Source organism: Zootoca vivipara, chromosome 6, assembly GCF_963506605.1.
Source record: "Zootoca vivipara chromosome 6, rZooViv1.1, whole genome shotgun sequence".
NCBI lineage: Eukaryota > Metazoa > Chordata > Lepidosauria > Squamata > Lacertidae > Zootoca > Zootoca vivipara.
The window spans coordinates 695,084-718,722 of NC_083281.1; the positions used below are offsets into that span (position 1 = coordinate 695,084).

General features: G+C 47.6%; 1 protein-coding gene across 2 annotated transcripts; it reads right to left on the reverse strand.

The window, feature by feature from the left end:
- Nucleotides 1–934: 934 nt before the first annotated feature.
- ARRDC2 (arrestin domain containing 2) lies at nt 935–23,397 on the reverse strand. Of its 2 annotated transcripts, XM_035117007.2 has the most exons (9): nt 23,101–23,397; nt 22,391–22,529; nt 8,588–8,654; nt 7,283–7,430; nt 6,472–6,574; nt 5,308–5,564; nt 4,191–4,353; nt 2,600–2,757; nt 935–2,226 (listed from the first exon to the last, which is right to left on the reverse strand). In XM_035117007.2, the coding sequence occupies exons 1-9, from the start codon at nt 23,227–23,229 to the stop codon at nt 2,170–2,172; spliced, it is 1,221 nt and encodes a 406-aa protein (XP_034972898.1). In that variant the 5' UTR covers nt 23,230–23,397; the 3' UTR covers nt 935–2,169. The 2 variants fall into 2 exon arrangements, with proteins under 2 accessions (XP_034972898.1, XP_034972897.1); XM_035117006.2 differs by lacking the exons at nt 22,391–22,529; nt 23,101–23,397 and adding an exon at nt 10,081–10,403.
- Nucleotides 23,398–23,639: the final 242 nt, after the last annotated feature.

Genomic DNA, 23,639 nt, shown 5'->3' on the forward strand with positions numbered 1-23,639 from the left:
TGATTTCGTCACCGATTTGCCCTCTTCCAGGGGCAAGACAGCAGTACTGGTGGTAGTGGACCTCCTAACCAATATGTGTCACTATGTACCGTGCGCAAGGGCTGACACAACACAAAACACTCTTGCTATATGTAGGTTTTATTTTATTTGTTTTTTTATCTTATATTTTGGAAATGGAAATGGAAATCCGGGTTCCCCCCCCTTTAAGTTTTTGGGGGGCTCCCAAGAGAGTGGGGCCCTAAGGTGGAGCTTGTTGAGCTTCTACCTAAATCTGGCACTGCGTGAGTTGTTGGGGACCCCAACTCGGGCCTGTCGCCCTGGGGGGGCAGGGGCCATCTCCACGGCAGAGCAGATGCTTTCATGCGGAAGTCGGCGGGTTGGAGAGCCCACCTGCCCACAGAGGGCCATTCCCGCCAGCCCGTTCCAAGACGGGATCCATTGTTGTTGGCACCTTGAGAGACAATGGAGTGTGCTTCCAGGGGTGAAGGGGAAAATCAGAGGGACCTCTCCTTGTGATGCAAGCACACTGGGCAGGGTGTCTGGGGGTCCTGGTTGGCCCAGACCCCCCCCCCTGGCCTCGCTGGCGGGGGCCAAAAGAAAGCAAAGATTCCTGCATTACACAGGGTTGGGCTAGATAGATGACCCTCGTGCCCCTTCCGGCTCTACAATTCTACGATCCTTTCCTGAAAATCCCCAAGAGCTGCTGCCAGCCAGTGCAGGCAATATTGAGTTAGGTGGATGTTTTGACTCAGTGGGAAAACAGCAGCTTCTTATCACTTTCCATTATTGACATTTAGGGCGGTTTTTTCAAGATTTTGCACACAAAGGTTCCCCGGAAACCACAGGGGAGTCCCAAGTCGGGTTAAATATCATAGCCCTCCCCCCTCCTTGCAGTTTTGGGGGACGGAGGCAAGAAACTCAGGAAGACACAGAGTAAATTTCACAACTTTTATTTCAACACTTGTACAAAAAAGCCTGCAAACTTACAAAGCCTCGTTTTCAAATACAGTTTTTTGAGGGGTTTTTTTCTTCCTGAAAAGGCCGCAAGTATTCTATAAAAATATGAACCTGGAAACTGGTTCTTTTGTGTAAGTTCTTCATCGAGCCACAGCATATCAGGAAAATCATATTTACACATATTTACAACTTAAGGCCGCTGTCCCAATGTGGGGGGGGAATCAAAATACGTCCCTCCCCTGGAGACCAGCTAGCTCTGGAAAGTGGAATGCAATTTCAGAGGGAAGAAGAAGAAAACTATTTTCTTCAATCCCCCCACAACTTCTTCAAAATGCCCAGAATTTGGGGTCTGGTCTGCACCCAAAAAGGCAAAAAAACCCCACATAGAATCCTAGAGTTGGAAGAGACCACAAGGGCCATCCAGTCCAACCCCCTGCCAAGCAGGAAGCACCATCAAAGCATTCTTGACATATGCCTGCCAAGCCTCTGCTTAAATACCTCCAAAGAAGGAGACTCCACCACACTCCTTGGCAGCAAATTCCACTGTTGAACAGCTCTTACTGTCAGGAAGTTCTTCCTAATGTTGAGGTGGAATCCTTCTCTGGAGCAACTAATTTTCTTAGCCTTCAACAGCACAAAGGTTCCTTGCTCTCTCCTGCCAAGCTGTTCCGATCCTCTTTTCCCCACCCCAGAACACCTTAAAAACCTACGGGTGGATCTTCCCGCCCTGAAACCCAGAGCGGCGGGTTCGTGGATGGGATAAAATCAGGGGGGAACCCCAAAACCTTTGCTCAACCCCGCAATTTGTCCCGCAGAGGAGCCGCTCCCTGGGGAATTTCTGCACCCTATTTTCTCGCCCGTATGTGTCGGGAGACTCAGCTGGTCTTAAGAGAAACCGGGAATGCTGTAAAGTGTCTGAGTCACAAGGCAGGCATTCCCCCTTGGGGGGGGGGCAAATGTCCCCCTTTCCTCCTCCGTAAAGGGAAATCTCGGCGGATCGGGTGCTGTCGGTCTGGGACACCCGAAACCATCGCCTCTGCCGCCTCGGGGGGTGCGGGTGGTCAAGGAGCCATCTCCCCGCCGGAGCCCCTCTCCTCATTCGCACGCAGATTGCGGGGGGTTCCAGCCTCCGGGGTTGCCGGCGGCTCCTTCTTCCTCACGGGATCCCAAAAGAGATCCATCCAAAGAGATCTAATAGCAGCCGAGCGCCTCTCAGCAGGTCATGCAGCGGGGGCGGATGGCGGTGTCCGAAGGGGGGTTGGGATCCACCTTGAAAGGAGAGGAGGAAGAGAGAGGTTAGCGAAGATTCGTCGAATGCTGCACGGGATCCCGGCTGTCATCTAGCCCAACCCCCTGCAAGGCACGGGGTTCAAGAGGGGACAAGGAGCAGCCCAGTGCCCATTTTAAGGGGCGCCCCCGTCGAAGGGACCCATGGGGTCACCCAGCCTGTGCAAAGAGCTTTGAAACTCAGGGTCGTGGGTTCAAATCAAGGTTCCTGCGTGACATGGGGGTTGGGATGGATGACCTCTGGGGTGTACGCCCAAAACAGCCTGCTCCTTCTCCCCACCAGTGAGGCGGGCCAAGGAGGCCCACGGCCGCCCGCCTTTCAAACGTCAGGGTTTCTAGTCCTCAGTAAGCTCACCTCGGAATACAGCGGAGGTGGCCGGAAGCGGAATTCCTGGATGTAGGCGAAAAAGGGCCCTTCGAGGACGCCGGGGGGGCCGCTGCTGTCCTGGCTGGGTGGCGAGAGGGTCTCCAGGGGTTCCTCGCCGGACACGACAGACGAGTATTCAGGCGGAGCTGCAGAGAGAGCACAAGGGGAAGAGTTAATGGGTTGCTTTGAGAAGGTTTTTTATATATATATTTTTAGGGGGGGAAAGGGGCCATTTTGGGACCCCAACTTTTTCACCTCCCCAAGGCGGCTTGACGCACCTGTTTGTTGTTCCTCCTCCTCCCAACAACCCTGCCAGGTGGGATAAGCCTAATACTGGCCTTTCTCCAGGCTGCTGTCGGACTACAATTCCCATCGTCCATGTTCCCGCCAGCTATGGATAATGGGAGTTGTAGTCCAAAGACAGCGGGGGACCCAGAGGTTGAGAAATTAATTATATTATTATTATTATTATTATTATTATTATTATTATTATATTATTATTATTATTATTTACTCAGAGAAAACCCATTGGTGGAACGTGATCCCCCCTCCCCTTAAAAGAATATTTCATTCTTCTTTCCCGTACGGAAAGCTCCACCTGTCGCTCAACCGTTTTTAGATTCCCCTTTACCCAATTTCTCCATTCATCACCCAAATTTCGTACAATTGCGTTTAAAGCTCCCGCCTTCCCTTTTTATATATAATAATTTCTATGACTTTTCAATTACCATCTAATTGTCGCCTCGTTATTACAATGCCAATTTATAATACAATTATTCACACCAAAATACCGAATTATATAATTTATATAAGGCTAGGATTGGGCTAGAATTGATGGCTTGAGTATTTGCGTTCCAAACTCTTATTCACTTCCATTACGTTCCGGTTGTAATAATGATCCTACTTATGTAACAACCGCAATCTTAATAACTTCTATTTGTGTCGACACATTAAATGATTTCTGCCTCCTCTAATTTCATCCTCTCCGACGCTGCTCCTTAATACGTTCTGCGCTTCTAAACCCGCCTGCAGGAACAGCTTTACATAGGACGTTCTTTTTATATGCGGCTATTTTGTAAAGTCGTTTTATAAAGCGCTCCTTATATAAAATCGTTTTTTAAAAAGTTCTTTATATCAAGCTATTTTATAAGAAAGGTTTTAGATACCGTAGATAGATAGGTTTCCAGTCTCCGCAACTTTACACAGGAGGTTCATTTTTTATGCAGTTATTTTGTAAAGTCGTTTTATAAAGTTCCTTATATAAAATTGTTTTATAAAGTTCCTTATATAAAATCGTTTTTTAAAAGTTCTTTATATAAAATCGTTTTTTAAAAGTTCTTTATATAAAATCGTTTTTTACAAAATTTCTTTATATAAAGCTATTTTATAAGAAAAGTTATTCCCATTCCCGTCTTCTCTAAAAGATTCCAAATTTGTATCTTTTATCGATTGGTGCTGGTGGGTCTACTCTTGAGTAGGGCTTCGCTGGCGAAAACCAACTGCAACACAGGCGCGCAAGGCAATATAAAATTGCCCCTAAAAACAGCGTTGCAAGGTCTGAATTTTTATGGGTTCTTACCCTCGGGTTCTTCTGGAATTGCCATCCGGGCCCAATCCAGATTGACGCTGTATTGGCTGCTGATGCTGGAGGTGCGGCTGCCAAAGGGGTGCAAGGGGATTGTGCCGATGACCAGCGGCAGTTCCAGGAACAGCTTCGAAGTCCCCGGGATCTCGATGCAGACCTGCCAAGTGGGCAAAAAACGAGGCATTTTTTAAAATAAAAATAAATAAATGAAATTAGGGCCTCCTACATCTCATGCAACCTGGACAGCACCGGATCCGCTGCGGAACGGGATCCGGGAAAATGAGATCCCTGCTCTGAGAACCGTGGAATTGCAGAGAGTTGGGGATTTAAAACATAAAACCACGGTTGGAAAGGGACCTTGAGAGTCATCTAGTCCAACCCCGAGGCCCCCGGGTATAGGGCGGTATATAAATTCAGGAAATACTGTATTTTTCCGTGTGTAAGAGTATATCCCCCCCCATTTTTTAAGTTTAAAATTGCGGGGGTCCTCTTATAAACGGAACGTTGCAATTCTTTATTTCTTCATTTTGGGCTCAAAAAATAGGGGTCGTCTTCTACGTGGGGGTGTCTTATACATGGAAAAACACGGTAGTGGTAGAATAATAATAATAATAATAATAATAATAATAATAATAATAATAGGTAACAAGCATTCGTTCTTTTAGATGCCAGAGGTTTGCCAACCCTAGTTGAAGGAGAGGCATCGCCCTGCTCTCTCTCTCTGAAGGGAACGACACTTCTGAATAAATAATAATAATAATAATTCATTATTTGTACCCTGCTCATCTGCTGTGTGGCAGGGGGCTGGACTAAATTTATTATTATTATTATATTATTATTATTATTATTATTATATTAAAAAAATACCACCTTATACCCTCGGGACCCCTTCCAACTCTGATTATCCCAAGTCCGAACTCCCGAAAAGCCCGAATCGGAAACCCTGCTGAACTTTGCTGCGGGCCCGTGTCGGCGACACCGGGCAGTGACACCCAATGGCTCTCCGCATCCCCCCTGGAACCGCAGAAGGTCCCCCCCCCAGGGTTTTCACCCCAAGACCTCCCTCGCTCGCTCCGCCCGCTAGGCCAGACTCCCCCCCCCCGCTTCTCACCTTGAGCGTGTACTCGACATGGAGGATGCGACACTCGAGGATGGAGGGTCCCACGGGGGGGATCTTGATTGCCCGGCCGTGCCACACTTCCCTCTTTCCGGCCGCGATGGCATCGCCCAGCATGGAGGCCACCACGGACTTCTTCTGCTTCCTGGTGCCGCGGGCCACGAAGGTCTGCGTCTGGATGATGGCCGCCTTGGGGACCACCGTGCGGGTGGTGCAGTTGTCGATCTCGGCAAAGATGGGGATCACCTCACCTGGCAGGGAAATGGGCACATTGCTGCGTTAAAGGGAGCAGGGAAACACACGCAGGCAAACCCCTGTTCCTAAAGCTCCCTCGACCTTTGTCCTGCTGGCCAGCCAGCTTTTTATTATACTGTGAGCCCGGAGAGCTCCGTTGGCGCCGGTAACATGAAGGTTGCGGGTTCGAGACCCGCTACATTGCAGGGGGTTGGACTAGATAACCCGCAGGGTCCCTTTCCAATTCTGCGATTTTTTGTTTTTTATCACCGTTCTGCAATGTGATCTTAATGTTGCATACTGCACCCTGGGATCTTCTGATAAAGGGTGGTACATTATTATTATTATTATTATTATTATTATTATTATTATTATTAAGACATCTGAAGGCAGCCCTGTTCAGGGAAGCTTTCAATGTTTGAAGTTTTATTCTGTTTTTAATGCTCTGTTGAAAGCCGCTCAGAGGGGCTGGGGAAACCCAACCAGATGGGCAGGGTAATAATAATAATAATAATAATAATAATAATAATAATAATAATAATATATTTAAAAATCGCAATGGGCAGGGCAAATGTTTCAGCTGGACTTTTGGGAAGCGAGGAAATCTGTTGTGGGGAGCGAAGGGCTGGCAGCCAGCTGTCCTTCCTTGGAGGTTTTTTTAAATGGGGGCCAAGCAGCTACCGCCTAGGGATTTCGCAAGCCGCGACACCTGCATTTTCAGGGGGTCAGGCTGGGTGACCGCTGGGTGACCCAATGGTTCTAAGCAACTGTGTTTCCTCAGGGCCACCGGCGGATTCCCCGTATGCCAACCCTAGACGCCACAGAGTCAAGTGGCCTGGGTCCTCTGGCTGATGGGCCGAGCTTCGCCATAAGCCACACCCCCCCCCCGATCTCCACTTCCAGGGGATGCCCCCTACAACTCACCTGGGGTATAGCCTTTCCGGTCGATCTTGGCGGAGACGGAGACCTGCCCTCGGTTGCAATACCAGGCGCGTGCCAGCTTCTCCTTGGCACCGGCTTGTGGAGCCTGATGGGCAGAAGCAGAGAAGGAAGACAATTTATTATTATTATTATTATTATTATTATTATTATTATTATTAATTAATTATTATTATTATTTTTAATTTGATTTTCCAGATTAAAATTCAGATAACAACATAAAATATAAAAGCGAGATTCCCAAGAATCTCCTGGACTTTCCCTCCTCCTCTTATTGTTAATCCTCTCTTTCTGCATCTTTTATAATAATCCTAATTTTAGTATCTCCGTTATGTCCAAAGGTCATCATTACACTACAAGTGTTATTCCGGAAGATATCATCATCATCATCATAGGCAAAACGTCCCGGTTTTAAATAGGGCTGGAAAAAGCCCCCCCTGAGCTGAATTGCAAAACTGGCATTTGTTTCCTTTTTCAATGTTATTTTGATTATGTTAGACCTTCAAACATTTCTATCCTGCATTTGGGAATCTTTCTTTTCATCTTTGAATATGTGGTCAATTTTTTTCTTTTTTTTGTAAATTCCGAAAATGCAATAAAGTTCATATGAATCGCAAAATTGGAAGGAACCCCAAGGTTCATTTAGCCTGACCCCACAATTTGCCCGGCATGGGGCTCAGATCTGTGACCCCGAGGGTCCTCACGCCCTACCGGCTGAGCTATCCTGAAGTTGGGGAATCGGTCACAGAATTGGTTCCCAAATCCCTCGCCAAATCGCTTTGCCTCCCCAACTCACCAGTAACGCCGGCGTGTTGATATCGATGGGCTCAATAATGGTGAAATCCTTTTTGGCTTTCTTGACGGAAGCCCAGGGACGGTGGAGCTTGGCTTTCACCCAATAGCGGACGCTTCCGTGTTTTCCCTCAAAGGAAGTAGCCAAGGATCTATCAAGGGAAGAGAAAGGAAGTATGAAAAATGAGACCTAATAATAATAATAATTTCTTTATACCCCGCCCATCTGGCTGCGTTTCCCCAGCCACTCTGGGCGGCTTCCAGCAAAATATGAAAATACAATAATTCATCCACTATTAAAAGCTTCCCGAAACATTTCCCTCCTGCTAGGAGGGGGCTCCGAGTCCGTAACCCAACCCAAAATATCTTCCGTTTTGCTCCGTTTCATTTTTAATTTGGACACTTTCTATGTGACGACACACAAGGCAGTTTAAGGCAACCCAACATACAAGAAAGAACAGACGCCGTAACAAGACGTCGCTTTAAGATGGAACGGTTCCTATCGAATAAAGGAATATTCCGCAATCGATTAGAATAGCACCCAGTAAAATTGACTCTCCAAACATCGGCAGATGTTTAATAAAACGGTAACTTTATGATGGAACAGTTCCTATCAAATAAAGGAATATTCCATTATCTATTAGGAGAGAATAGCACCCAGTAAAATTGACTCTCCAAACATCGGCAGATGTTTAGCCTCAATAAAAGGTTAACTTTAAAATGGAACAACTCGTATCAATGGAATATTCCATAATCTATAATAGGACCCAATAAAATTAGCTCTCGAAACAATAGCAAATAATAGCTGGACAGAAATTCGCTCCTCACAATAAATAAATTACTAAGCTACAACCAACAAGTCACAAGGCATAAAATAACATACAAAAGATCACATTGATAAACAAAGACACAACTTATAAAACTACTTTTTAAAAAAAAATCTGGGTGGGTATTTTGTCTTGGGATTTGAAGTTCGTTTTATGTATGAAATTGCCCGAACTTGTTTCATAGAGTTGGAAGGGATTCAAAGGGTCATTCTGGACCACCACCCCCTACCGCAAGAAATGCCAACCAGATCCGCTCCAGAAATACTGGGGGGGGGGGGATCAGGTTGGGCAAAGGCTGATAACGAAATGATAATCATAAAAAATGCAAAGGCAACATGCAATGGCGGTGGCTGCACTGACATGCAATGGCGGTTAGGTTTTTTGCTGCGCTGCCAAGTTGCTTCCAGATGCAATCTCTCCACAAATCTAATAATAATAATAATATTAATAATAATAATAATTTGAAGAAGTGTTTGACTTACTCTGGCAGCTGGAAAGTGAAAGGGAATTCATGTCGGCCAGCCTGAAGGACAGTGGCGCCTCCGTTGTCTGTTGGGAAAACAAAAAATAAAGGAAGTTGAAACGAATAACAGACCTTTTTTTTAAAAAAGAGATGTTTTTCTGGAGAGGAGCTTGCTGTTTTCCTGCAGCAGTCAAACGAAGGAAATTCAACACAACATCCACACTCAGCCAAAAGCATGAGACTTTTTTTTGCTTCCCATAAACAACCCGCGATCGTTAATGAGCACACAGCGAAAAGGGTGGGTTCAGAAGGTATTACACAACAATCTCTCTCTCCCCCCAAAATATACTCGGTTCCTACAGCCCAGGTGCCCTGCAAAGGGGAGTTTTTAGCAGAAGGTGCCCCCCCAGGCCTGCAAATACGCCCCAGTTGAGACAGGCAAGATCTCCCAGGGCTTTTGCATTATGTAAGCGCCCGGCTCCCAGGAATAGAATCGGCTTGGGCAAAATCTGCCCCTTGGAGGAAGATGAGCCGAGGTCAGCAAGGCCGGTGTGTGTGTGTGTGTGACCCCAGGAGGCGGCAGCCGCAAGTTCGCCCCCTGGGAAATTGCAAACAAACATCCCACCCAGATTCGAAAAACCTGCAACTCCTGTTTTCCAATTGCAACTGGCCTTTCTTAAGGGAAAGCTGGGCCAGAGCATGTGAAAGAATCCTAGAATTGTAGAGCTGGGAGGGGCACCCCAAAGGTCATGCAGCCCAACCCGCCCCCGCAATGCAACTTGGAAGCATAGCAAAACAGTTCGTCTTCTGCCGGGAGGGCATCTGCCCTGCATGCAGAACGTCCCAGATTCAATTTGTGGGGGGAGAACTCCCTGCCCAGAAATGTCAGAGAGCTGCTACTGCCAGCCTGTGGGCTTCATATAAGGCTGCTCCCTATTTATTCAGGGTCCTGCTCTATTTTTAAGGCCCACGGCTCAGCGAGCTGTTGGGTTCCCCCTCTGTTCCGAGGATCACGCGGACTGGAGTCTTGCTTTCCGTTTTAGAAAGGTCTCTGGCATCTTCTCTCGGGTTCTCTAAGAAGCGGCAGCCCTGCCGGAGGGCTGCTGCCAGCCAGTGCTGGCACTACAGAGCTGGGTCCAAAAGCAGCTTCCCTGTCGCAAACCCCTCTTTAGAAAGTAGCAGAGCCGCTGCCCGCCCGCGTCGGCACTGCTGAGGCAGAGAGGCTTCGCAAGCAACATGGAGAGAGACAGACTGGGCGCTTGAGCGGCGCTCCCGAGGAGGGGAGAGGAGAGCACTGCCAGCCCGTGTCCGCCCTACAGAGCTGGCTGGAAAAGCAGCTTCCCTTTGAAAAATAAAGGAGGGGAGCCGCTGCCCGTCCGTGCCGGCCCTGCTGAGGCGGAGAGGCTTTGCAAGAGAGAGACAGATCGCGCCGGGCAGGCGAGCCGGGCTCCCGCGGAGCGCAGGGAGGAGAGGGAGAATGCGCGCTCTGCCCGCGCTCAGAGGACGCCTTACCTGACGGGGCCAGGAGGGTCTGCCGGTGGTTGAGGAACTCCACCTGGTCGCTGTAGCTCTGCGTGTAAGCGGTGCTGGATCCGGCGCTGCGAGACTCCGTCCAGTGCACTTTGGCCGCGCCTTGCGCGTGCAGATGGAGGGCGCCCAGGCGCGCAGTGCCAGACAGCTCCACCACCACGCGGCCGGCCACGCTCTCCCCGGAGCTGAAGACCGGCGGCGAGGCCACCTCGGGGCAATCCAGCTCCACCGAAAGTCGCTTCACACGATCAAAAATCATCTTCGCGTATCAATAAGCCTCTACGACTGTTCTGAGCGCACCGCACCGCGCAAAGCGCTTTTTCAAGGCTCGCCAAGCCGCGCCCCCTGGTCTCGAGCGCCCTATCGGAGCAGGGGGGCGGGGCGCCACAAAAAGCCCTCCCCCAGACCCCCCCCACGTCCCCCCTCAACCCCCACCCCTAATGCCCCCAGGTCTGGCAGGCAGCTGAAGGCTTTTGCAAAAACAAGGCAGCGAGCATGCGCGCCCAGGCTGGTCAGTTTTGGAGAGACCGGAGAGATAAACTTTCCTCCACTGGGCAGGAAAGAAAAAAAGCAAACAGAAAGCTGAAAGGGGTGAGCCAAGAGATAGATATCCATCTCTCCCTCTCTCGTTTATTTATTTTTCAATTTATTGGTTCTATTTGTATCACAACCTAAAAACGTTTCCATTTGTTTGTGCAATTTGTATCGCCGCGTCAAGTTACAAAAGGCAAACGCAAATTGCCCAACAGGAAAGCCGATAATTCACTCTCCAACGCACACCTGTAAATGTATTTATTCTTTCATTCGTTCCATTTATAAACCGCCCTTTGTCAAAGATTAAATCAGGATTAAATAGCGTAACAGCAGTAAGTAAGAAAATATAGAGGAACTATTTCCGTACAAAGTATGTCCCAGTTAAAACTTTCGAGAGAATACACTTTCGATCTTATCTTGGGCTTAATGTACTGAAAGGATAGAATTCTAGAGTTGGAGAAGGACCCCCAAGGGTCATCCATCCCAACCCCCTGCAATGCAGGAATATGGATTCAAGTTACAAGAAAGAAGATTCCACCTCAACATTAGGAAGAACTTCCTGACAGTAAGAGCTGTTCGACAGTGGAATTTGATGCCAAGAAATGTGGTGGAGTCTCCTTCTTTGGAGGTCTTTAAGCAGAGGCTTGACAGCCATATGTCAAGAATGCTTTGATGGTGTTTCCTGCTTGGCAGGGGGTTGGACTGGATGGCCCTTGTGGTCTCTTCCAACTCTATGAGTCTATGATTTGGCCCAATGTGAGACTCGAACCCACAACCCTGAGATTAAGTTATTTAGTCAGGCCAGTTTTGTGTGCACTGGCTGGCAGCGATTCCCCAGGGTTTCAGATTTCTGTCCCCCCCCCCAAGCCCTACCCGGATACAGTATGCCAATGGGGACGTTTTGCATGCCAAGCAGGCGGCTGCGCTCCTTCGAAAGACACTAAGAGCCTAGTCCTCAGGGGTTTACACTGGGGTCAGCAAACTTTTTCAGCAGGGGGCCGGTCCACTGTCCCTCAGACCTTGTGGGGGGCGGACTATTTTGTTTGCGGGGGGGGAGAATGAACAAATTCCTATGCCCCACAAATAACCCCGAGATGCATTTTTAATAAAAGGACACATTCTACTCATGTAAAAACACACTGATTCCCAGACCGTCCGTAGGCCGGATTTAGAAGGCGATTGGGTTGGATCCGGCCCCTGGGCCTTAGTTTGCCTACCCATGGTTTACGACCACCAGAAACGTCATAAGGATTGAATCTATAAACAAGCATTTGCAATGCTGCGGGTAGTTTCCACTGTGAAGAAAGGGGAGCGAAATTCAGAGCAAGGACGTTGCTAACTGTCACAACTCACCGCCGTTTGTTCCCGCATCGCAGCCTCGGGGGGTTGTGCTGGATGACCCTCGGGGCCCCTTCCCACTCTGCAATTCCGAGGACTGTCTCAAGAAGACAGTGCCTCTTCTTGCGTAATTCCCAACTGGATTCCTCACCTGGAACACCGGCCTTGCTGCACTGACCGGCAGCAGCGGCATTATGGGGTCTCTCTCCCAGCTCTGCCCGGAGACTGACCCTGGGGCCTTCTGCACTCAAAGCAGGTGTTCTAACCCTTTCCTGGAAAATAAGATTGCCTGGCACGGAGCCAGACAACGGGGACCTCAGAGGTGCCTACACTAACTGGCAGCAGCAGGCAAGGGGATATGTGTTTGGAGGATTGAACCCGGGGAGCTGTGCCACCAACATGTGCCAAGTGGCCTGCACATTTGAATTAGCCCCCAAACCCGCTTTGCAGGGCTGTTTCTCCCTCCCCCCAACCTCCTGACCTGGGCCTGCCCTAGATTTAGAATCATAGAGTTGGAAGAGACCACAAGGGCCATCCAGTCCAACCCCCTGCCAAGCAGGAAACACCATCAAAGCATTCCTGACAGATGGCTGTCAAGCCTCTGCTTAAAGACCTCCAAAGAAGGAGACTCCACCACACTCCTTGGCAGCAAATTCCACTGCCGAACAGCTCTTACTGTCAGGAAGTTCTTCCTAATGTTGAGGTGGAATCTTCTTTCTTGTAGTTTGAATCCGTTGCTCCGTGTCCGCTTCTCTGGAGCAGCAGAAAACAACCTTTCTCCCTCCTTTATATGACATCCTTTTATATATTTGAACATGGTTATCATATCACCCCTTAACCTTCTCTTCTCCAGGCTAAACATACCCAGCTCCCTAAGCCGTTCCTCATAAGGCATCGTTTCCAGGCCTTTGACCATTTTGGTTGCCCTCTTCTGGACACGTTCCAGCTTATCAGTATCCTTCTTGAACTGTGGTGCCCAGAACTGGACACAATACTCCAGGTGAGGTCTGACCAGAGCAGAATACAGTGGTACTATTACTTCCCTTGATCTAGATGCTATACTCCTATTGATGCAGCCCAGAATTGCATTGGCTTTTTTAGCTGCTGCATCACACTGCTGACTCATGTTAAGTTTGTGGTCAACCAAAACTCCTAGATCCTTTTCACATGTACTGCTCTCAAGCCAGGTGTCTCCCATCCTGTATTTGTGCCTTTCATTTTTTTTGCCCAAGTGTAGTACTTTACATTTCTCCTTGTTAAAATTCATCTTGTTTGCTTTGGCCCAGTTGTCTAATCTGTTAAGGTCATTCTGAAGTGTGATCCTGTCCTCTGGGGTGTTAGCCACCCCTCCCAATTTGGTGTCATCTGCAAACTTGCTCAGGATGCCCTCAAGCCCATCATCCAAGTCATTGATAAAGATGTTGAACAAGACTGGGCCCAAGACAGAACCCTGTGGCACCCCACTAGTCACTACTCTCCAGGATGAGGAGGAGCCATTGATGAGCACCCTTTGGGTTCGGTCAGTAAGCCAGCTACAAATCCACTGAATGGTAGCATTGTCTAGCCCACATTTTACCAGCTTCTTTACAAGAATATCATGGGGCACCTTGTCAAAGGCCTTGCTGAAATCCCCCCCAGCGATTTGGTCCTGGGCCAATGGGCTTTGGAAAGAGACGAAAGAAGGTGTGCCCATTGTTTCTCCGCCGGAGGGCAGGGCACTGAATCTGGGGCATCGGGGCGTGCCTCTGGGCCCACGCCCAACTCCGTGGGAGACAGGGGAACTCCTGGCCTCATGGAGCTGAATCGCGCCATCAGGAAAACCCACAGAAAGGAGATCCCGGCTAAAACTTCCCGATGGCGAGAGTTGTTCAAAGGTGGAATGGACTTCATCACACGGGGCAGGGGGACTCTCTTTCACCGGAGATTTTTAGGGGGGTTCCTGCATTGCACGGGGTTGGGCTAGATGACTTCTGGAGGGCCTCATCAAACTCGATAGCTCTGTGATCCTAGTCTAATTCCTCTCTCTTTAGCATGAGATGGCAGGTGAAAGTCTTCAACAGATTAATCCGTTTTGCATGACTTTCTATGGGAAAGCGCGCCTTAGTTTTGGAACGCTTCGGTTTCGGAACGGACTTCCAGAACGGATTAAGTCCGAGAATAATAATAATAGTAGTAGTAGTAGTAGTAGTAGTAGTAGTAGTAGTAATAATAATAATAATAATAATAATAATAATATATTTATACCCCGCCCATCTGGCTGGCCACTCTGGGCGGTTTCCAACAAAATATTAAAATACATTGGTCAGTTAAATATTAAAAACTTCCCTAAACAGGGCTGCCTTCAGATGTCTTCTAAAAGTCTGGTAGTTGTTTTTCTCTTTGACATCTGCTGGGAGGGCATTCCACAGGGCGGGTGCCACCACCGAGAAGGCCCTCTGCCTGCTTCCCTGTAACCTCACTTCTCATAGGGAGGGAATCGCCAGAAGGCCCTCGGAGCTGGACCTCAGTGTCCGGGCAGAACGATGGGGGTGGAGACGCTCCTTCAGGTATACTGGACCGAGGCCATTTAGGGCTTTAAAGGTCAGCACCAACACTTTGAATTGTGCTCGGAAAAGTATTGGGGGCCAATGCAAAGTGCAACGGGTCCAGCGTGAACATGTCAAACCTCTGGGGGGGCTGCAAGCAGACAGCAAGGGGGCTGGGGGGGGGTCAGGATATGAGCCCCGAAATCCCCTTTTTGGATCACCCCAGTGTCCTGCTTCTAGCAGTGGGACGGCCTGAGAAGATCCCAAGCAAGAAATGACTCTCTTACACCCTGTGGCTTTTATGCACCTCTGTCCGTCCCCCCCACAGGCAGTGTTGTGCAGTGGTTAGAGTGCTGGCCTGTTAGGACCAGGGAGTGAGACCGGGGTTCGAATCCCCAACGAAGCTTCGCTGGGCGGTCTTGAGGCTCTCACTCTCAGCTTAACTTCCCTTGCAGGGTCGTTGCGGGGATAAAGAGAGGAGGATGAAGCCACCCACCCGAGCTCCTTAGCGGGGAAATCGTAGAATCGTAGAGTTGGTAGGGATCCCGGGCGGCATCTAGTCCAACCCCCTTGCAATGCGGTAAACTCAGCTAAAACATCCAGGGCAGAATAAATAAATGAGGTAGACTGCGGCGACCTGTGGAGGCTCCATGCACCGCCAGAGAAAGGATGAGAAAGTATTTCCAGGGGAAAACATGACCAAGGGGGGTAGAAAACAACAACAGCAAGACAGAAAACATTTTGTTTGGAGCCGAGGAGGCAGGTCCTTGGCGTCAGAGCGAAGGGAGCTGGTGCCACCTGTCCCCTGGCACTGTCTTGCACTGGCTTTGCTGACCCCTCCCGGCCTCAACTGAGAACCAAGTGCAGATCGTTGCAAAGGACAACGGCGACGCTTAGTGGCTCGGAAAGGAACAGCGTCGGTCAACAGAGTTACAAAAAAACAAGCAGTAGCTGTTTTTGCTAAATTGGGCTTAGCAAATACAGCGGTCCCTTGGTTCTCTTTCCCAGTCTTGAAAGACCTACATTGGCTCCCAGTACGTTTCTGAGCACAATTCAAAGTGTTGGTGCTGACCTTTAAAGCCCTAAACATCCTCGGTCCAGTATACCTGAAGGAGCATCTCCACCTCCATCGTTCTGCCCGGACACTGAGGTCCAGCTCCGAGGGCCTTCTGGCAGTTCCCTCGTTGCGAGAAGCCAAGTTGCAGGGAACTAGGCAGAGGGCCTTCTCGGTGGTGGCGCCTGCCCTGTGCAACGCCCTCCCAACAGATGTCAAAGAGGACAACAACTACCAGACTTTTAGAAGACATCTGAAGGCAGCCCTGTTCAGGGAGGCTTTTAATGTTTAATAGATTACTGTACTGTGTTTTATTTTTCTGTTGGAAGCCGCCCAGAGTGGCTGGGGAAACCCAGCCAGATGGGCGGGGTATAAATAATAAATTATTATTATTATTATTATTATTATTATTATTATTACTACTACTATTATTATTATTATTCTCGGACTTAATCCGTTCTGGAAGTCCGTTCCGAAACCGAAGCGTTCCAAATCTAAGGTGCGCTTTCCCATAGAAGGTTATGCAAAACGGATTAATCCGTTCCAGACTTTCAAAAGCAACCCCTAAAACAGCCATTATGAATTTTATTATCTAATGAGACCACTGATCCATAACATGAAAGCAAGAATCAATGTGCCGTACTATAAAATAAACAAGAAAATATTCTAGATGATTAAATTTGTGATTTTTTTCCTTACCCGCACTGATGGCGGTCATTGTTTGGATGGTGGGCTTTTATCCGTTTCCGCAGCCACACAATCCATCCATCAGTAGCTGAACTGGGTTCCACACAGTCACAGAAACGAAGGAACCGAAAAAGCCTCACATGCGAAATGTTCGGAAACCAAGGCGCGGCTTCTGGTTGGCACAGGCGCCCCAGAAACAATAGCCGACAGCCGCATCGGACGTTCGGCTTCCGGAAAATGTTCACAAACCGGGAAAACAAAAGCGGTCTTCCTAAAAGCGGTTTTCTCCTCCAGAGCTGGAGAAAACAAGTTTGCTCCCTCTTCCATGGGGCAACCCTTCAGATATTGGAAGAGGGTGAGTCCACCCTCTTCCACCCCACGGTTATAAACGGCTCCGACTGTCAGCAAGCTCTTCCCGACGTTTAATAATAATTTTATAATAATCATTTATTATTTATACCCCGCCCATCTGGCTGGGTTTCCCCAGCCACTCTGGGCGGCTTACAACAGAAAAATGAAATAAAACAATTAAACATTAAAAGCCTCCCTAAACAGGGCTGCCTTCAGATGTCTTCTAAAAATCTGGTAGCTGTTTTTCTCTTTGACCTCTGGTGGGAGGGCATTCCACAGGGCGGGCGCCACCACCGAGAAGGCCCTATGCCTGGTTCCCTGCAACCTGGCTTCTCGCAGGGAGGGAACCGCCAGAAGGCCCTTGGCATTGGACCTCAGTGTCCGGGCAGAACGATGGGGGTGGAGACGCTCCTTCAGGTATACTGGACCGAGGCCATTTAGGGCTTTAAAGGTCAGCACCAACACTTTGAACTGTGCTTGGAAACGTACTGGGAGCCAGTGTAGATCGGTGTTATGTGGTCTCGGCGGCCGCTCCCAATCCCCAGTCTAGCTGCCGCATTCTGGATTAGTTGTAGTGCAGTTTTTATTGCACGATTTTGACTTTGAAGACGGGGAAGAGTTATTTTAGGGTTATTCCTCAAGAGCTTCGCTGCCGTCAGATGAAGACAAGGCCGCAAGCAGCAAAAGAAAAAGGATAGGCTGCATTTACAGAAGCTGAGCATCCGGATGCAGGGAAGAAATAGTTCTGTTTAGGGAAGTTTTTAATGTTTTATCGCCCGATGATGATGATGATGCTGGGAGCCACCCAGAGTGTGTGGGGGAAACCCAGCCAGATGGGCAGGGTGTAAATAATAAATTGCAGTGGTACCTTGGTTCCCAAACGCCGAAAACCTGGAAGTAAGTGTTCCGGTTTTTGAACTTTTTCCATACGTCCGACGCGGCTGTTAGATACTGTTTCTGGGGTGCCTGCACCAATCAGAAGCCGTGCCTTGGTTTCCGAACATTTTGGAAGTCAAACAGACTTCTGCAACAGATTAAGTTTGGCGCTTTTGTTTTTGCTCTTTATTTTGCGTTTTTGTTTTTGAGGTTTTCTCGGTTCATTTGTTTTTGTGACTGTGTGGAACCCAGTTCAGCTATTGATTGATTGATTGATTGATTGATTGACTGCGGAAATGGATCAAAGCCCCCCCATCCAAACAATGACTATCATCAGTGCAGGTAAGAAATAATAATAATTTTAATTTTTATCATCTCCAATACTGCCTTATTTATTGTACAGTACGGTACACTGATGATTGCATTCATTTTATGGATCAATGGTCTCATTAGATAGTTAAATGGCTGTTTTAGGGGTTGTTTATAAAGTCTGGAATGGATTAATCCGTTTTGCATGACTTTCTATGGGAAAGCGCGCCTCGGTTTTGAAACGGACTTCCAGAACAGATTAAGTTTGAGGACCAAGGTACCTTTGTATTATGATTATGATTATTATGATTATTATGATTATTATGATTATTATGATTATTATGATTATTATTATTATTATTATTATTATTATTATTATTATTATGTAACTGCTCTGTTCTGCCTTGGTCCAACCCCAGCTGGGCTGAATCTAGGCATATATTAAAAAACACAGTGAAAATGATTTTTTTTTAAGCAACATTTAAAAATATATGTTGTATTTTAATTAGCTTGCCATCGCCATCTAGTGTCACATTTGTATAAAACACACTTAAAATGTTATGGGCCTTAGAAAGCACTGCAAATAACAAGGCCAGTGGAAATGATGATATTTCAGCTGAACTATTTAAAATTTTAAAAGATGTTGCTGTTAAGGTGCTACACCCAATATGCCAGCAAGTTTGGAAAACTCAGCAATGGCCAGAGGATTGGAGAAGATCAGTCTACATCCCAATTCCAAAGAAGGGCAGTGCCAAAGAATGCTCCAACTACCGCACAATTGCGCTCATTTCACACGCTAGCAAGGTTATGCTTAAAATTCTACAAGGCAGGCTTAGGCAGTATGTGGACCGAGAACTCCCAGAAGTGCAAGCGGGATTTCGAAGGGGCAGAGGAACCAGAGACCAGATAGCAAACATGCGCTGGATTATGGAGAAAGCTAGAGAGTTCCAGAAAAACATCTACTTCTGCTTCATTGACTATGCAAAAGCCTTTGACTGTGTCGACCACAGCAAACTATGGCAAGTTCTTAAAGAAATGGGAGTGCCTGATCACCTCATCTGTCTCCTGAGAAATCTCTATGTGGGACAAGAAGCTACAGTCAGAACTGGATATGGAACAACTGAGTGGTTCAAAATTGGGAAAGGAGTACGACAAGGTTGTATATTGTCTCCCTGCTTATTTAACTTATATGCAGAATTCATCATGCGAGAGGCTGGACTAGATGAATCCCAAGCCGGAATTAAGATTGCCGGAAGAAATATCAACAACCTCAGATATGCAGATGACACAACCTTGATGGCAGAAAGCGAGGAGGAATTAAAGAACCTTTGAATGAGGGTGAAGGAGGAGAGCGCAAAATATGGTCTGAAGCTCAACATCAAAAAAACCAAGATCATGGCCACTGGTCCCATCACCTCCTGGCAAATAGAAGGGGAAGAAATGGAGGCAGTGAGAGATTTTACTTTCTTGGGCTCCTTGATCACTGCAGATGGTGACAGCAGTCACGAAATTAAAAGACGCCTGCTTCTTGGGAGAAAAGCAATGACAAACCTAGACAGCATCTTAAAAAGCAGAGACATCACCTTGCCTACAAAGGTCCGTATAGTTAAAGCTATGGTTTTCCCAGTAGTGATGTATGGAAGTGAGAGCTGGACCATAAAGAAGGCTGATCGCCGAAGAATTGATGCTTTTGAATTATGGTGCTGGAGGAGACTCTTGAGAGTCCCATGGACTGCAAGAAGATCAAACCTATCCATTCTGAAGGAAATCAGCCCTGAGTGCTCCCTGGAAGGACAGATCGTGAAGCTGAGGCTCCAATACTTTGGCCACCTCATGAGAAGAGAAGACTCCCTGGAAAAGACCCTGATGTTGGGAAAGATTGAGGGCACTAGGAGAAGGGGACGACAGAGGACGAGACGGTTGGACAGTGTTCTCATAGCTACGAACATGAGTTTGACCAAACTGCGGGAGGCAGTGGAAGACAGGAGTGCCTGGCGTGCTCTGGTCCATGGGGTCACCAAGAGTTGGACACGACTAAACAACAACAACAAGCTGCGTCCCTGGTATTTTGTTCCCAGGGTGTGGACAAGGTGGAAGGTTGGCAGAGTAGGGAGACCAGGATGATCAGGCATCTGGAGACCAAGCCAGATGAGGAACAGTTGAAGGAGCTGGGGATGTTTAGCTTGGGAAAGAGGAGCCTGAGAGGAAATAGGAGAGCCATCTTCCCATATCTCACATGGAAGAGGGAACAAGCTTGATTTCTGCTGCTCCGGAGGGTAGGACTCGAACCCAGGGCCGGATTTAGGTTTGATGCGGCCCTCAGCTCCTGAAGGTAATGGGGCCCTTCCTATGTCCAGCTGTCCTTTGCCAGCAACAATTTGTCGCTGTTTTTTGTGTTGAACATATGCTATATGGTCATTGACGGACCTCATAGGTATCTCAAGCCATTTGCACATCACAAAAGATGTACTGTGTTTTATCAAAATCGTGGTTGAACTGAAATACACTTAAGAAGTATATTAAGAGTGAATCATGAAGCTCTCACTTAAAATGATTTTTGATTCATGACAAACTGAATAATGCAAACACATGGGCATTTGGCAATAGCAAAAGTTCCTTTAGAAACACCATTTACAAAGACACCATCTAGTCTCTAGAAACTTGCTATAACATGAAATAATAAGAGGTGTAAATATATGATGCAAACTACTGCTAATGATAAATAGCAGAATGGAGGCACCCTATATATAGAAAGGAGCAAAGCAATGATATTTTAGGGAGCAGGCTAGCAGGCGGGGCCCACGACTTACATCAAAGGAGCCTACACAACACAAAACACTGTTGCTGTGTGTAGATTTTATTTCATTTGTTTTTCATCTTATATTTTGGAATGCAAAACATCCAGATTTTTCCCCTTTGAATTTTTTTGGGGTCTCCCAAGAGAGTGGGGCCCTAAGCTAGAGCTTGTTTAGCTTAGACGTAAATCCTTTACAATTTCTTGTAAATTACAAGAAAGAAGATTCCACCTAAACATTAGAAAGAACTTCCTGACAGTAAGAGCTGTTCGGCAGTGTAATTTGCTGCCAAGGAGTGTGGTGTAGTCTCCTTCTTTGGAGGTCTTTAAGCAGAGGCTTGACAGGCATATGTCAAGAATGCTTTGATGGTGTTTCCTGCTTGGCAGGGGGTTGGACTGGATGGCCCTTGGGGTCTCTTCCAACTCTACAATTCTATGATTCTATGAAATCCGGCACTGGCATAGATAGATAGATAGATAGATAGATAGATAGATAGATAGATAGATAGATGATAGATAGATAGATAACATCCAGCTTTTTCCCCCTTTAATTTTTTTTAAGCTAGAGCTAGTTTAACTTATACGTAAATCTGGCACTGCTCGAACCCGTGGCTTCAAGTTACAAGAAAGGAGGTTTCGAGGTCCCTCCCAATTCTATGATTCTACGGTATGTCTCTCCCTGTGCTTGGTTAGCTGCTGCTGGTCGGGGTGGGCAATTGCACCAGGAAGCGTCGCCAAGCCGTTATCAACCGAGTCGTGCAGGATCCAAGCAGCAGCGAGGAGCTTCAGCATTTACCAAGCCGGCTCTGCGTTCGAGTGTCGCTGAGCAAACATCGTCTCTGAGATCCCCTGGAGGATTTCTGGGAGGGAAAGAGACGTCGCTGCCTGGAAATGGGCCTGGCAGCTTTGAAAAGGGCAAATTCCACCCTCGCGAGATCCCTTAGCAAAGGAACTGGAAATAAAACTGCCAATATATATTGCATATTTCACTTCCTTTTAGCAATGTTTACTTTTGAAATCTTTACGGCGTTTGTTCCCTTCTCCTCATCAAATGCACATCCTGCGGCCGACCTCCTTTGCAATGTTTCATTTGGAATGTTTTAGTTTCCTGTTAATTTTGTTGCTTTGAATGTGCATTTTATACGCTCGGGATTGTGTTATTTGTTGTTTTAGTGTGTTGTGAACCGCTGTGAATTGTTATGACAAGGGGATGATTAGATTGTAATTGAAAACGAATAATAACAATAACAACAACAATAATAAAATAACTCCCCCCCCAAAAGACAAGGAGACGGAGATCTGTCGAGTTGCGAGTGTGGGAGCCCCTCTCAAATTATATACGGAGCAATGGATTCAAACTTCAAGAAAGAAGATTCCACCTCAACATTAGGAAGAACTTCCTGACAGTAAGAGCTGTTCGGCAGTGGAATTTGCTACCAAGGCGTGTGGTGGAGTCTCCTTCTTTGGAGGTCTTTAAGCAGAGGCTTGACAGGCATATGTCAAGAATGCTTTGATGGTGTTTCCTGCTTGGCAGGGGGTTGGACTGGATGGCCTTTGTGGTCTCTTCCAACTCTATGATTCTATGATTCTATGTGCCCGACCCCTTGCCAAATTCCCCACAAAGAGGCCGGGCACCCATACATTTCTGCGCCAGGGCTGTGCACCCTGCGTGGCACCTGCAAATTTCTGCACCAGGGACAGGCACCCCCGTGGCACCCACAAATTTCTGCACACCCTGCGTGGCACCTGCAAATTTATCCGCCAGGGCCATGCAGCCCGTGATGGCGGTTGCCAAGCCAGCTCTCCTGCCCTCCCTCTTATTACCTGGGATCAGGTGCTGCTTCCTTCTCAGGTAAGTCTGGAAGGCTGTGTAGTCGCTGTAGATGGTGTTCATCCCAATGCTCTTGCCTTCCAGCCAGTGGGCAGTGGCCAGACCTCGGGCACAGACGGCCAGCGCTCTCACCTGTTTGGTTGGTTTGTTGACATTTTTCATTAATTTCCCAAAAGTAACAGAAATGAAAAGAAAAAAACAACAATACAAAATCATCACAGAACGAAAAACACACACATCATACAACAATTTTAAAACCTTTTTTTTTTTTTTTTGCTTGACTTCCCCGGGTTCCATCGTTTTATGCCTGTTCCTGCAGGTCCATAAAACCTCCTTCATCTTCGTACAAGCGACTTTTGAAAGTTACACGGATGTAGAAATTGATATGCAAAGCTTAAGAAATACGCATTAAACATTTGCCCTTTTAAAACAAAACAAAGCAAAACACAACTCAAAGTCCTCTTTCTTTCTTTCTTTCTTTCTTTCTTTCTTTCTTTCTTTCTTTCTTTCTTTCTTTCTTTCTTTCTTTCTTTCTTTCTTTCTTGGGGTTCAAATTATCTCCCTTGTCCTGCATAGTTCGATAATTTATTTTGCCAGTCTTCTTTATCTTCTTTTGCTCTCTAGATCCATCAAATCCTGTACATCTCAATAGCATAACTTCAGGGTTTTTCAAAAATACAAATCATTTTCAACATTCTCTCACCTTGACCGCCTTGGCGACGTCCACCACAACCTGCCCGGAGAGGGCCTCTCCTCCCCGGTAGACGGTGCCACCGCCGGCCTGCCTGTCCAGTTCCACCGCAAAGCCCCTCACCCGGGCAAAGGGGTGCATGGCAAAAGAACAACGTGGGTGCCCCTCTTGCCAAGGAGAAACGTAAGCACGGTGCCTTGCTGGAAGCTGGCAGGAAGCCTCGGAGAGGGTCAAATTTGGGGGCAGCTGCTGCTGCTGCTTCGGGGCAAAGTGGGCTCCTTTTGGGGTGTCCGGTTGCTCGGCGCCAACGCCTGCACCCCCGGACAGCGACAGGGCTGAACTGACAGCGACAGGCAAGGAGGGGGAGAGGCCTTTGCCAAGACCCCTCCCTCTGCCCCCTCCCTTTCCAAAGCCCTCCTCCTCCTTCAAGGGAGCGGCTTCAAACTACAGCAGCCAGAGCCCTGCTAATGTGTTAACCTCTGTGCATTGCTTCTGTATATACACTTTTGAATTCTGGTGCTAGAGGAGACTCTTGAGAGTCCCGTGGACTG